A 15,196-nucleotide genomic window follows, 5' to 3' on the forward strand; every position below is an offset into this window, starting at 1 on the left:
TAACACTACAGTTTTCTTTCTTTTTTTTTTCTTCCATTTTTAAAGTCTTTATTTAATTCGTTACAGTATTGCTTCTGTTTTATGTTTTGGTTTTTTGGCGGCAAGGCATGTGGGATCCTAGCTCCCCGATCAGGGATCCAACCCACACCCCTTAACACTATAATTTTCTATATGCTCTTTTCTCATGTCATTTCACTCCTGTGGACTATTATGGAAGGGCTAAGAGATTAAAGTACTGATGTCGATATATTATTTCTAAATCATTTTAGAAAAACTATTAATTTTATCACTTAATTGACTCCTCTTAATTCATGACAGTTTTAGGACTTTGTGTCTTGAAATTATTATATTCACATTCCTTTATCGTGTTTTTTAGAAAATTATTATAAAATGTGATTCTGCCAAGTGCTTAAGTTTATGCTTTTATATTAAAAACCTGTTCTTTAAATTTCTCCTCCCAACCCTTTTCTCCAATTAGGCTTCAATGTTAGCTGCAGAAAATGACCCATATGGGCCTTTGCCACCAGGCTGGGGTAAGCTAATATGTTGTTGGTAAAAATACCTGAAATGTATATATAGCAAATAGTTATTAAATGCTACGCTCACTCTGTTTTTAGAAAAAAGAGTGGATTCAACAGACAGAGTTTACTTTGTGAATCATAACACAAAAACAACCCAGTGGGAGGATCCCAGAACTCAAGGGTATGTATATACTGCAGCCTTACTTAAGTGATCTTAACACATGTCTGAAGATGAAATCAAGTAAACCTTGATTCAGACATTTTTAGCACCTAGAAAATGATCACCTTGTGACTGTAACTTTATCTTTTAGCCTACAGAATGAAGAACCCCTGCCAGAAGGCTGGGAAATTAGGTATACCCGGGAAGGCGTTAGGTACTTTGTTGATCATAACACAAGAACAACAACATTCAAAGATCCTCGCAATGGGAAGTCATCTGTGTAAGTGAAGTTCTTAAATGCTGTTTAATGAGTATATAAAGTTTCATTTCTAATTTAGCGTCAAGTTTAGCAACAAATTTTACTTTGTGTATTAAGAAAATCTACACAAGTAATACCCTAGTATACCTGCCTTTGCCCTACTTTATTACAGAATGGATTTGTGGCACATAATTCCTTAATAAGAACAATAGCAAATATTTAGTGATTACTATGTGCCAAGGATTCTTTTAAGCACTTTATATAAATTAGCTTTTTATCTTCCAAAAATTCCTTGAAGTAGATACTGTTATTTTCCAAGTGTAGAAACAGGCTTAGGGAGCATAACTAACTTTTGCAAAATCATAACGGCAAGTAATGGAAGTGGTTTCAGACCAAGGCAGTCTGTCCACAGAGTGTGCTCTTAAGAGATGCAACGTCAGAGAATGAGACATTCAACAAAATTGAATTTTCCAGGTAAAAAATAGCTTAATTATTTGAAAGATCTCTCCTTCATCCTTACTCTTAGGTGTGATATCTTTGCATCACTAAGAAAATAGAAGCAGCCATAAAGTTTTTTACAAATTCCTACCATTACATCTATCTGCCTACCAGTATCTGTTTTCCCTCTTCGTTCTAAAGATGAACTGTCATTGTTCCTATCAAAGGCCAGTCCCTCTGGTGGCACACTAGATCTTCCCCCTCTTTTCCAATTAACTGCTCCATGAGTGATCATATTTCTGTCTTCCATCTTTCTCTGATGAATTATTCTCATCATCTATTAATTCTCTTAGATTGAAAATGAACAAGTAGAAAGCCATAACTCGTCAACTTATAAATCCATTCAGTGAAAATTCATTTTTATTGCCACCCTTTACAAGAAAACTAACTGAATGAGTTGTCTCTATATTGCTATTTCTAATTTCTCTCTCAGACTGACAACAAGGAAGTTTCACTGACCCTGACCTTACTAAGGGTACCAGTGACCTCCACATAGTTGAGGGGTTGTTTTGCAGTTCTGTTTTGACACAATAAGGAGGATTTGACAAAAATTTCTCTCTCCTGGCAAAAGTATCAATAGTACAGGGACTCAACTTTCATGATTTCCTTCTGCCTTTTTGGTCTTACTTCTTCCTCTGTTTTTTGGGGTCCTCCTTTTCTCTTTAGCCTGTTAACATTGAAGTACCCAGAGCTCTGTCCTTAGATCTCTTTCCTTTTTTGTCCGTGCTCATTCTCTTGGTGAATCTTATCCAGTGTCATGCTTTTAAAAAAATTTCTATATGCTGATGACTCACAAATGTTATCTCTAGCTTTTCACTTCTCACTTGAAATTTTGTTTCATATATTCAGCTGCTTACTTGATAACTCTGTTCATAACTTTTTCCTGATAACTGCCGTCAATCAGGCTTGTTCTGCCTGGGCTATTTCCATCTCAGTTGAAGGCAACTCTTAGGTGTGCTTGAGCCAGAAATCTTGGAATTATCCTCGACTGCTCTTTCTCTCTTACCTCACATACAGTCCATCAAGAATTCTAGTTACCACACCTTCAGAAGGTATCCAGGACCAGCTGTGTCTCGCCACATCCACTGCCACCACTTTGGTCCAAGCTACCATGCTCTCTCACTTGGAGTGGTGCCTCTTAAGTATTGCTCTGCTTTCTACCCACACCTCATGTAATACTATTCTCCATAAAGCAGCAAGACTTTTTAATTTTTTTCTTTTAATTTAAGTAAAAAGTTATTCCTTTGCAGAAAACCCTTCAGTGGTTTCCATCTCAATCAGAGTGAAAAGCAAAGTACTTACAGTGGCCTCCAAGCCCTTATGGCATCTGACCCCTATTACCTCTTCAACCTCATCTCTGATATTTCTTCTCATTCACTCTGCTTCAGCTTCCCTGGCCACTTAGCTGTACCTCAGACATCTGAGGCTTCCACATCTCGGCTTTCATTTCCTCTGCTTGGTATGCTCTTTGCCTCAATATTATCTATATGGCTTATGCCCACCATGTTTTTGCTCAAATACTGCTTTATCTGTGAACACTACTCTGTTTACCCTTTTCACAATTTAAAAATTCTTCCCTACTTCACTCCTTGTCCTTTTTTTTTTTGCGGTACGCGGGCCTCTCACTGCCGCGGCCTCTCCCGCCGCGGAGCACAGGCTCCGGTCACGCAGGCTCAGCAGCCATGGCTCACGGGCCCAGCCGCTCCGTGGCAGGTGGGATCTTCCCGGACCGGAGCACGAACCCGTATCCCCTGCATCGGCAGGCGGACTCTCAACCACTGTGCCACCAGGGAAGCCCCACTGCTTGTCCTTTTACACTGCCTTTTCTTCCTTCTTGAGGAGCGGGAGTAGTGAGATATTTATCCCCTTCTAACACTGAATGTATATTGATAGTATACTTATTCATTCTATTTCTTGTCTATCTCCTTCACTAGTACATAGGCTGAACAAAACAGGTATTTTAGTCTGTTTTATTAACCAATAATACTCTCACTATCTAGAATAGTGCCAGATGCATACTGTGCATTCTGTAAATATTTGTTGAATGAATTCACTTGAACCTGACAACAAAAGAGAACATTTTCCATCCATTCCAAAATGTTCCCTAAGACTCTGAAAGTTCTTTATGCTTCTCTCTTGTGACTAGTCTCAATGTGACTAGAACCTATCCCTACGTGCCACCCACCCTGCTTCTTCCCTCGCTGACTAGCTGAACTGGGTGACTGGATATCACTTCTTCCTAGGAACTCAATTTTGCTTTGCTTACTCTCTCCAGCAATATTTGTTTCGATTTCAGATTAGTTTTAAGATGTGGTAGAATTTCGTTTCGTGTCTCTTCTATCTAGAGCCTTTCTCCTCCTTGGATTTAAGGGTTGTCAAGAAGCTTTTTTTGAAATAGTCAGGGGGGCTTCCCTGGTGTCGCAGTGGTTGAGAGTCCGCCTGCCGATTCACGGGACACGGGTTCGTGCCCCGGTCCGGGAAGATCCCACATGCCGCGGAGCGGCTAGGTCCATGAGCCATGGCCACGGGGCCTGTGCTCCGCAACGGGAGAGGCAACAGCAGTGAGAGGCCCACGTACCACAAAAAAAAAAAAAATAGTCAGTAGTAGACTTTAGTATTTTATTTAACTAACTTCTTTTTTTTTTTAAATAACATAGCTTTTTATTTTTGCAATCTAATATATGGTTGAAATCTAAAATGTGGCTGAAACCATGATCTCCCAAAAAGTGTAGAAAAAGCAACATATACCATCCACAGACAATTCCTGTTGCCAGTCCTGGTGTTACAACAAAATTCAATTTTATATTTTTATATTGTAGGTATCATGCCTACATGATGACATGTATCATGCCTGTTGGTTTTTTCCTCCCCCGTAATCTACATTCCTGCAAATCCTAATGTCAGTTTATTTTTGTTTTCTAATAAAAATCTCAATATGTTAGTGAGAATTAACCCTTTTTTTTTAGTCCAAGGCTTTTATTGAGCACATTATTATAATTTTTTAATCATTAAAGATCTAAAACCTATAATATGAGTAAGACTTTAGGAATTTATATTTCAAGTTTTTCCACCTACTTACATGTCCAACAATAAAGAATTGGTCCAATAAGAATTACGCCTTTGAAACATTTTTTTCCCCTACAGTACTCTGTTAGGACTGCTGGATTATTTGAAAATCTGTCAGGTTTTTTTTAATATCCTTTTAAAATTTTTTTAAATTTTATTTTATTTTGCAATATATTTGATGTACAATGTTGTGTTAGTTTCAGGTGTACAGCAAAGTGATTTAGTTATACATATACATGTATCTATTCTTTTTCAGATTCTTTTCCGATATAGGTTATTACAGAGTATTGAGTAGAGTTCCCTGTGCTGTACCCTTGTTGATTATCTATTTTATTTTTTTATATTTTTTTGCCAGGCAAAAGTATTTTTGTGTGGATTTACATTTTCCCCCCCAATGGAAAGGTAGCTTTAATGTGCTAAAAGGATTCTTTTGACCTCTAGCTAAATTTGGGGTGTTACAGAAGATCCCTGAAACATCTCAAAGAGAGAGATTAAACTAATTAGATTTATTTGGTATGTTGAATTACATGGGAAGCATTGTCAAATGAGTGATGATAAACTTTCTTAGGTTATATGGGTAAATGTTATTAATATAAATGTTCTAGAAATTATATGCAGTTCCTAAAATTGGATATGTCCTGGTATAATGTTATGTCATAACTTTAGTTATTATCTTAAGATGTTATATGTTGCATAAATAACCAAATTTCTTGGTCAATTGCATTGTAATCAGGTCTTTAACCATGCCATTTTAAGTCTTTGACATTTATATTACTCTGATGCTTTTACAAAAATGAAGATCTTCAAGAAGGTTCATAGAAAGGACTTTTTTACAAATACAGGTTTCTGATAACTTTTAAATCATACCACCAAACTGGGTAAGAAATTACAGAACTCTAATGGAAAACCTGATGGCTTCATAAACTGCTAACAAGAGATCAGGATCAATAAGAATTAATTACATGGGACTGAATGAACTGATGAGTACAATTGATGTTTTATGACTTTTGTCTGAAACAGTAGTGGCTTTTAATATTTTTTTCCAAATATGAGGAAACCTTTCCTGTTAAGCTAACTATGACTATGTATCATATACATAAATATTGATATTCTATCACATATTATCACTGTTTTATACATTTTTTATTTATTTTGAGTTACCAACATATTTAATTTTGTTGCTGCTTCTCCACTCTGTTATCTGGGATTGTACCCCTTCTCCTTAAAAAATACTTTTTACTATTATCCTTCAGTTTGTTATGCTAATGACAAATCTGTTTTTGATTTTCTATAAATGTTTTCATTTTTTTTCCAAAAGATGCTTTTGCTTGCATACAATTCTTAGGTTTGCTGTTACATCCTTTTGGCACATTAACTAACTTTCTTTACAAAAGATCCATCCATACACATAATCTCCCTCTTTGTGTATGTTGTGTGTCCTCATTGCTCAAGTCTCTGTTGGCCCACTAGATATATCTTTACTTCTCTCCCAACAAGTAACCTTCCTATGGTCATTTGTAGGACCCTGGTACACTCCAATTTCATGCTAAATGTTAAATATCTAGCTTTATTATGAATTAACATATGGTTTGTTTTTGTTTTTCTTTAGAACTAAAGGTGGTCCACAGATTGCTTATGAACGCAGCTTTAGGTGGAAACTTGCTCACTTCCGTTATTTGTGCCAGGTACTACGGTGGTAAATAAATCTTCTGTTCATAATCATTTAGTTTTATCTTTACCCAATACCTGTCCTATAACTTACATGATATTACGATGTTATTTTTTGTTTTTAGTCTAATGCACTACCCAGTCATGTAAAGATCAATGTGTCCCGGCAGACATTGTTCGAAGATTCCTTTCAACAGGTAAGAAAGATGTTATCAGAATAAAATTGTACAGTCAGCCCTCTGTATCGGCAGGTACAGCATCCATGGATTCAGCCAACAGTGGATAGAAAATATTCCAGGCTGGCTTGGAAGGGGGACTCCAGAAAGTTTCGAAAGGCAAAATTTGAACTTTCTGCAGCCAGCAAATTCAGGCATACCTTGCTTTATTGTGCTTTAGTTTATTTCGCTTTGCAGGTACTGTGTTTTTTTACAGATTGAAGGTTTATGACAGCCTTGTGTTGAGCAGGTCTCTTGGCACCATTTTTCCAACAGCATTTGCTCACTTGGTGTCTCTGTGTCACATTTTCATAATTTCTTGAAATATTCCAAACTTTTTCATTACTATTAATTTGTTATGGTGGTCTGTGATCAGTGATCTTTGATTTACTATTGCCAAAAGATTATGACTTGCTCAGATGATAGCATTTTTTTAACAATAAAGAATTTTTAAATTAAGGTATGTACGTTGTCTTTTTAGACAAAATGCTATTGCACAGTTAATAGACTATAATACAGTGTAAACATGACTTTTATATGCACTGGGAAGCCAACAAATTCGTGTAGATTGAGTTATTTTGATATTCTCTTTATTGCAGTGGTCTAGAACCAAACCTGTAATATCTCCAAGGCATGCCTGTATTCATGTAGTGTTTATATTGTATTAAGTATTATAAGTAATTTAGAGACGATTTAAAATATATGGGAAGATATGCATAGGTTGGGCATCCTTAGATTTTGGTACCTGTGGGGGTGTCCTGGAACCAATGTACCTCGGATACTGAGAGAGACTGTACAACTTGAGTCACTGTATTCTGTATATCTAAAGGGAGTTAGGGCTTAGAAATGTTAAACCATTCAGAACACAGCTGTAACAATGACTACCACTTACTGAGTGTCCATTACAATAATAATCATAATAAACCCCATCGTGCATTGAGTGACTGCCATATGCTTAGCACTGGCACCTTAGAGTTATCATTTCATTTACTTCATCCTCACAACGTCCCTTTGAGATGGCTCCTGTTATTATCTCCATTTTGCAGACACAGTACCTAGGCTGAGAGACAAAATCATCCTGCCGTGAATTAGATTACTAAAAGAAAGCTTAAAGAGCTTCTGGAACAAGTTGACACATTTTGACACTTATTTACTTTTCTAAGACTTTATTAACTCAAACAAAAAAGACATGATAATGCTACTAAACTATTTAAAATTAGATTGGTATAGGTACTGTATTCCATTTAAATGTTCCTCTAATAATCCTAGTGTTAATTCTTACCTCCTCTCGGTTTCTGTTTAAGCGTCATGATCTCAGACCTTGTTGGAGCACTCCATTTAAGATGATGAACTAAAATTCCCTTTGTGTACAGGTACATAGGGACTTCTATGTATACAAGCCAAAATGGAATAACAACTCTCTCAAGTCAGTGATGTTCAAACCTTAGCTTCATTTTAATAACTGTTGGAGTTTGGACAAGATACTAATATAGCTGTTTATTATCAAAACTTCTTTTGGTTTGAGTTGATAAATTCTTAGCTAGGCCCAAGCTCTGTGTGAACTTTGTTTTAGTAAGTAAGTGCACATCTAAATTCATGGTAGATTTTACTTTGCTTTGTCCCCTGGCCTGGGGAGAATCGTGCTGTGCAATTCTGAGCCAGTGACTTCCAGTGAAGTGGAGGCCTGCACAGGTGAGCTGTGCCCCAACCCAGACCAGTCTTGGCTTTGGGAAGTAATTCATTTTTATCCAGAATTAAAGCCTATTTACTAGTAACTTTAGTATAAGCCTTTAAGGATTATAAAAATTTGGTATAGATACTATTTTAAGATATACTTTTTTATGCTTAAATTTATAATCTTATAAATAATTCTTCACAATAGCTGAGTTCCTTTCCTACTGAGAAATGGAATGTGTGGTATAAGCAGGACCTCTAATAACTTTTGCTTCTCAGTAAGTGTTGCTAGCCAAAAAAACTTCCAAGTTACCTTTTACAAGATTCTGGTAAAATTTGGAGAGTGACAGAGGAGGGAATATTTTCTAACCTTAAAAACTTTTCTGTGTCAAACTGTTCCTCTCTGCTACTAACCCAAAGTAGGACTACCATTTAATACCAGAAGAGGGGAAAGAGATTTATGAAAATGTATCAGAGAAAGCTTAGGGGAGTAAGATACATCTTTGCTAGTTTGTGGAACAAACCTGTTATCTCTTGAGTTAAAAGCATTGTTGTATAAGGTAAGGAAATGTGTAATTTTTGAAAATACAGATGAAATTAAAATAAAATTGTTTTGGAGGAAACTTGTGTTATACGTGAGTGATTAAATATCCTTGTTTTTGTTTTTAATTAGATTATGGCATTAAAACCCTATGACTTGAGGAGGCGATTATATGTAATATTTAGAGGAGAAGAAGGACTTGATTATGGTGGTCTAGCAAGGTAAAATAAAAACCATATCTGCTTTGAAATAAGTGTATCTCCATTGTATGCAGTGGGTATATTCTTGAAATGATATATTTTTTCAACAGCAATCCAAAATTATTTTTAAAAACAAAAATTGAAATATTCACATAAGTCTAGCAGTAACCATTATTATTATTATGTTGGTTATCCAGTACATTTTCTCTGCCTATTAGGTTGACCCTTGAAAACATGGGGTTTAGGGATGCTGACCCCTACATTGTCAAAAATCTGCATACTGCTGTCTCTGCTTCAGAAACCAAGGAGTATAGGATTAATAGATACAAACTACTATACATAAAATAGATAAGCAACAAGGATTTACTGTATAGCACAGGAAATTATATTCAGTATCTTGTACAAACCTGTAATGGAATATAGTCTGAAAAAAATATAACTGAATCACTTTGCTGTACACCTTAAACTAACACAATATTGTAAATCAACTATATTTCAATTAAAAACAAAACAAAGGAATTGATAAGTGACTCACCCAAGGGCCGGAAGCTGAAGCAGTTTGGACAGAATCTGGACTCGAACCCTAGTTCTTTTGATTCCACACACTGTTATCTCTAATTGAACACAGACATTTCCCCACACGTAAAGATTTGTAAAATGAAAATACAGGTACCATGTTTATTGAAAACAATCCACATAAAAGGGGACCTGCAAAGTTCAAAAGCATGTTTTTCAAGGGTCAACTGTATATAAGTTTGAATATATGTGTGATATCGTACATACTTGCTGTTTTTTAAAACAGAATTGATCATACAATATGCACAATATAGCAGCCTGATTTTGTTATTTTTTTATATCATGGACATCTTTCCATATCATTTATAGAGCTAATACTAATGGTTGCACAGTACTCCATTGTCTGGAGATAGCATAATTAATGGATCAGCATCCATAAGGTTGTTTCTTATTCTTTGCTATTGTATCAGTTTATGCTGGTTTTATGTTTGTGTTTTTAATCCAGTCTGAGTCCTTTTGAGAATAAAGTTTTCCACATTCACTAAGTATATTGTTAACAGGCATTTGTGAAGCAATAAGAATGGGCAATCCTTTTTATTTAATTTTTTCCCCTCAATTGCTTTGCCCAAACCTAATTTGACAGCAATTTATTTTTTAGTAAAACACTTTCATTAAATATTTCCAAAGAATTAAACTTGCTTTTCATAGAAACAACTCTCTTTTTGAACTCATATTTCACAGGTGTACAGAATTACATAATCACAATTTTAGCACAGCTGGCTTTTAAAAAGAGTTGTGGGACTAGGTACAACTGGTGGAGGTATATATGTGGGATTATCAGAGCTGGTTGTATTAACATATTTTCTCATCTAAAACATTAAGTTTTTTCTGAAAAGAAACTACCTGTCACAATGGATATTCATATCACATCTATTGGGATTTGTCTCAATTTCAGAAATGTTCAGACATTAAAAAGAAAGGTACATCTTAGAAATGAAATACGGTATTATTTTTACAGTGTCTGACTTTATAACAGTCACATCCTTATCTGAACCCTTTATTACCTTAACTGTTTGGGTTTTATTTTATATTTTGACAGTTTTAATGCATATAATGTATGTAGTCAGTTACTCCACACCGTGATTTTCTTATTCCCAAATTCTTTATTTTGATTCATGTATTGGTTTTGGTTTAGTCAGGAGTTCACAAGGGTGACATATTCCTGTAGTTTTGCATGCTTGAGAACGTGTTTTCTGTTGCTTTTGTATTTAAACAACAACTTCACTAGATATAAGTTTCTCACACAACACTAGTTCCTCCAGTACTTTGTAGACATTGTTTTCCTGTCTTCTAGTATTGAATGTAAGCACTGTGAAGTGGGAGGCCAGCACCTTGTAGGAAGCTTTTTCCTCTGGGTGCCCACATAGGCCTTTTCTTTGAAGTTCATTAATTTCATTGTTGATTGTTTTATATCTTTTTTTAGAAACATATTAAGATCTTCCTTAATTTAAGGGAAATTTTCTTCTATTATGTCTTTGAATATTTTTTCTGTTCCATTTGTTCCATTTTTCTTCAGGAACATCAATCATGGGTATGTGGAATCTCCTTTGTCAGTCTTATATGTCTGTCATCTTTTCTCTGATCATTTTTATCTTTGTGCTTTTTCATTTTGTTTTGATTTTTCTGAAGCCTATCCTCATGTCACTGTTTGCAGTACTGCCCTACATTTTGCTGCTTCTAATGTGATTTTTCATTGTTAGTGGTTTTACTGTTTTCTTCTCTAGGCTCTGCTAGTTCATTTGTCGTCTAATAATTTTTTCAACCTCTTGTAACTCTTTAGTTCATTTGAGAGTGTGTGGAAGAATATGTTGAAAGGGAACTCTTTGCCTCTTGCTAGTTAGAATTTTTCTTTCTTTTTTCTTACCATTAGAGTATAGGTTAGATGCCATGTGGTAGTCATTCTTTTTTTGAATTTACTCAGTTTTCTCTGGGCTGTTGTTTGCTAAAAGTGATCTGCAACAACTGGGAATTTTATTTCTAGTTTTTGTGTCTAAACACATTCTCACTAGATCTGTTCAGTCCTCTTCCCTGGGTACATGTCTTACTTCTGCCTCATTACAGTGCGAAGTCGACTTGCTTCAGCTACTTATGTTGGGACTGGATTTCGTTTTATAAATTGGTGTTTATCATTTCTCAGTTGATTTAGACTCCCTTCTCTACCCTTCAGTAAGTCTCCAAGATTGTGTTTTAAAAGTTTTGGAAAAACATTTGTAAACAGGCTGCCAGGCCAGATCTAACCTGCACAGTGATGGCCCCCCATTGTGATTTTAAATTTTTCTATGTTACTTAACGACATTAAAGGAAATCACTAGATGCCTGTGAATCAAGATTTCTGGCTTATCTTTAAAATCACTTACCCAACTTCTCACATGGCATCAGTTGACCGAATCAGAGTAGCTTCTTCCCCTGTAGGGTAGCGTATACTCTTTTTCACTTCCTGTCCACCACTGCCAAGTTGTCTAATGACTATGATTATATGCCTGGAAGTAATTCTTCCTTAAGACTGATGATAACTTTTATCAGGGATACAATGAGGAATAGGGGGTTGTGGCTAAGTAGAGAATGTCAGCCCATGCAGAGAAGGAAACCCCTTGTACTCACTTACTGATACCTGTAGACATTTGAGTTTGGAACCCTGCATTAGAAGAAATTGCTGTTGAAGAGAGTCTTTGCAAATTGAGTTTATTTTGTAATATAAATTATTAATCTTTTATCTCGTTGGGTTTTGTATATTGGACTTTTTAAAATGAGGCAAACTAGGTGGTAATAAGTTAGAGAATGCCTTCACATTTAAAGATTTCATCTTTTAAAATTTTAGTTCCTTTTTTAATGCATTGGCAAGAAAAAAATGTAAACTGTTCCATAGCAGCAGTGCTTTGTCTCTCAGTATCACCAGCAAATATTTATTAAAACCTATTGCATATAGGTTGTAGGATGCCTATGAGAGTTAAAGATATAAAAAATATATAGAGGTATGGCTTTTGTTTTTGAGGAGCTTACAGTCTGGTGGATGTAGTGGTCAAGTGGGCCAGTCAAGTGCAGAAAAATGACTACTGTTGTGAGGTTGTTACCACAAAGTAAAGTATTCAGTGACTGAGACACTGAATACACTGAAAATTGCTTCAAAAAATTGCTAAAGTGGAATTGATCTAAGCTGGACTTGAAAGAGAAAGTGGGATCCCCATAGGCTAAGCTGACGTGGAGGATTCATACACAAACAAAAATATGGCATAGGAAGAAGCACGCTATATGTCAGAAACACCAAGTTTATAGTTTGGCAACTCAGGAACTGGCAGGTAACTTGGAATGGAGGGCTACATTGCAGAGAAACTTAAATGGAGGGCTAAGGAATTGGACAGCAGAGTTGTTAAAGGCTGTTGAGCAGAGGTATGATGTATGGATGGATGTATTTAAGATCTGTTTTTAAATTCATACGTATGGGTGCTAAAAATAATGTTGACCTATTTTCTTGTAGAGAATGGTTTTTCTTGCTTTCACATGAAGTTTTGAACCCCATGTATTGCTTGTTTGAGTATGCTGGCAAGAACAACTACTGTCTGCAGATAAATCCAGCATCAACCATTAATCCAGACCATCTTTCATACTTTTGTTTCATTGGTCGCTTTATTGCTATGGTGAGTCCTGACTTTCCATTACCTATTTATTTATTTAAACTTTGCTTATTTCAAAAGTATTTTAGAGAGGACTTTATAAAAAAATTATACACATTATCCTTGATTATGTGTGTTCACAAATTTTCTTACCAAGGAAGTTTGCCCAGAGAGTATCAATATATAGTTTATTTTTTGAGTACCTGTGTGAAATCAAGATTATGAGTATGAAGATTATTGATATAGCCACTTGGTCTTTAAAAGTTCTTTCATTTAAGCCTAATTATAGTATGACCACTTTTCTATAACAGGAAAATCTGAGTTGTATAATAATTGAACTCGATTAATGTTTTTGGAATTTTCAGAGCTTTGCAGAAGGTCTTGTGGGACTATGGCCTTCTTGAGAAGTGTTTGTATTTATTTATTTGCACTTTATTGTCTGTTCATTCACTTAGCAAATATTTATTGAGTGCCTACTGCTATGTGGTATCATAGTATGAGAGGGATGAAACCATGAAAAAAAGACACAGTCCCTGTTCTCAGGGATCTAGATTCTGTTAGAGGGAGGCAAAGAATAAATAAGTAGGTACTGAAGGAAAGGCAGTGTTGCTCTTTTATTTAATATGACTAGAGGAGGCCTCTGATGGGTAACACATGAACAGAAATAAGAAGAAAGTAAGGGGTTGAATCATGCAAATATTTTGGAGAACAATATTCTAGGCATAGGGAACAGCAAGAAAAATGGGTCTTAGGTGGAAGTACATTTCTGAATGAAAAATGTCGTGGCTGGAGCAGAGTATCTGAGAGAGAATGTGGTAGGAGATGAGGTTGAGAGGTAGTGTGTGGAATCTTTGAGAAATTCCCTTAAGCATTTTGAGCAGGGAGTGACATAGTCTAAGTAACATAATGTGACTTAGGTTTTGTTAAGCTGACTTTCCTGCTGTGTAGAAAGAGACTGTAGTTGAGGGCAGAGGAATGCAAGAGGAGGAGCAGGAAGACCACTTGCAGCAACCCAGGTGAGCGGCAGTAGTGGCTTGGACTTGAACGGTGTAGCAGTGGAGGTAGTGAGGCATGCTTTGGATTCTGAATATATTCTGCAGGTAGAGCCAACAGGGTCTCCTGACCATTTAGATGCAGGGTGTGAGGGAGAGTCAAGTACGGCACCAAGCTGTCTGGTTGCAGTTGCCGTTTCCCAGGACAGCAGGGTTGTGGCCAGAGGAAATGTGGGGGGTGGAGGGAGTCCAGAATTGGAATTCGGTTTGTTTAAGATGCCTGCAGACACTCAAGTGGAGATGTAGAATAGGTAGTTGGATATACAAGGCTGGCCATGAGGGGATATCAAGGTAAGGCGTGTGACCATTTAAAGAGTAAGTGTGGACAGAGAAGACATTTAAGGACACGTAAACTGGGGAGATAAGAAGGAACCAGCAAAAGAGCTGAGGCAGAGGAGGAGATAGGAGAATCAAATAAGAACGGTTTCCAGAAGACAGAGGAAGAAGGAAGTGTGTTTCCAGAAGGAAGAAGTGGTCAACTGTGTCCGATGCTGGTAGGCTGAGCAAGTTGAGGTCTGAGAAGTAACCCTTTGACTTGGCCAGGTGATTGATACTCAGGGGCAGTGGAGAGGAACGATTGGAGGGAGTGAAAGGAAGAGAGAATGCAAGGAAAAGTGGAGACAACAAATATAAGCAGATCTTTTTAAAGAAGCTTGCTATAAAGGACTATAGAGAAGTTGGGCAGTAACCAGAAGTACGTAAGGAACCAAGAATAGGAGGAGGATGAAACATCTTCTCTGTTGATGATAAGAGAAGAAAGAATTTGAGGATGTCAGCGAGATAGGGAATATGGGAGCAATGACCTTGAATAGGAGAGCAAGGAGGAGATCTGTTTAGTTGCACAGAGAAGCAATAGAGAGCTTCTCTGTAATAAGAGTACATAGATTCAGACGCTATCAGTGAGCAGATGTGGTGGAACACACAAAAGTTCTCTTACAATGGCTCTGTTTCCTCAGTGAAATAGAAAGCAAGATCATTAGCTCAGAGTGAGGAGGTACTTGAGGAATGAAGTAATCATCTGGGAGAGTGGGAGACTGTGAATGCAGTGGGCTCCCACCTGAGGGCGTTGGTCATGAACCAGTCAGCATGGTTGCATATACACTTCTGGCATGTTCCACTGCCCAGGCATAGGCGTGGAGTGGGTGGACAGTTGTA

General features: G+C 36.5%; 1 protein-coding gene across 3 annotated transcripts in view; it reads left to right on the forward strand.

Annotated features, from left to right (window-relative positions):
- The window catches only part of WWP1 (WW domain containing E3 ubiquitin protein ligase 1), a 121,534-nt gene that overhangs the window by 81,862 nt on the left and 24,476 nt on the right, over positions 1-15,196 (forward strand). For all 3 annotated transcript variants that reach the window (XM_059994847.1, XM_059994846.1, XM_059994848.1), the window contains 7 exons: positions 479-533; positions 618-702; positions 833-961; positions 6,114-6,189; positions 6,298-6,369; positions 8,735-8,823; positions 12,854-13,013. In XM_059994847.1, coding sequence (XP_059850830.1) covers positions 479-533; positions 618-702; positions 833-961; positions 6,114-6,189; positions 6,298-6,369; positions 8,735-8,823; positions 12,854-13,013 — 666 coding nt within the window. The remainder of the gene's footprint in view (positions 1-478; positions 534-617; positions 703-832; positions 962-6,113; positions 6,190-6,297; positions 6,370-8,734; positions 8,824-12,853; positions 13,014-15,196) is intronic.

The sequence above is a fragment of the Delphinus delphis genome, chromosome 17 (genome assembly GCF_949987515.2).
Source record: "Delphinus delphis chromosome 17, mDelDel1.2, whole genome shotgun sequence".
Classification (NCBI taxonomy): Eukaryota; Metazoa; Chordata; class Mammalia; order Artiodactyla; family Delphinidae; genus Delphinus; species Delphinus delphis.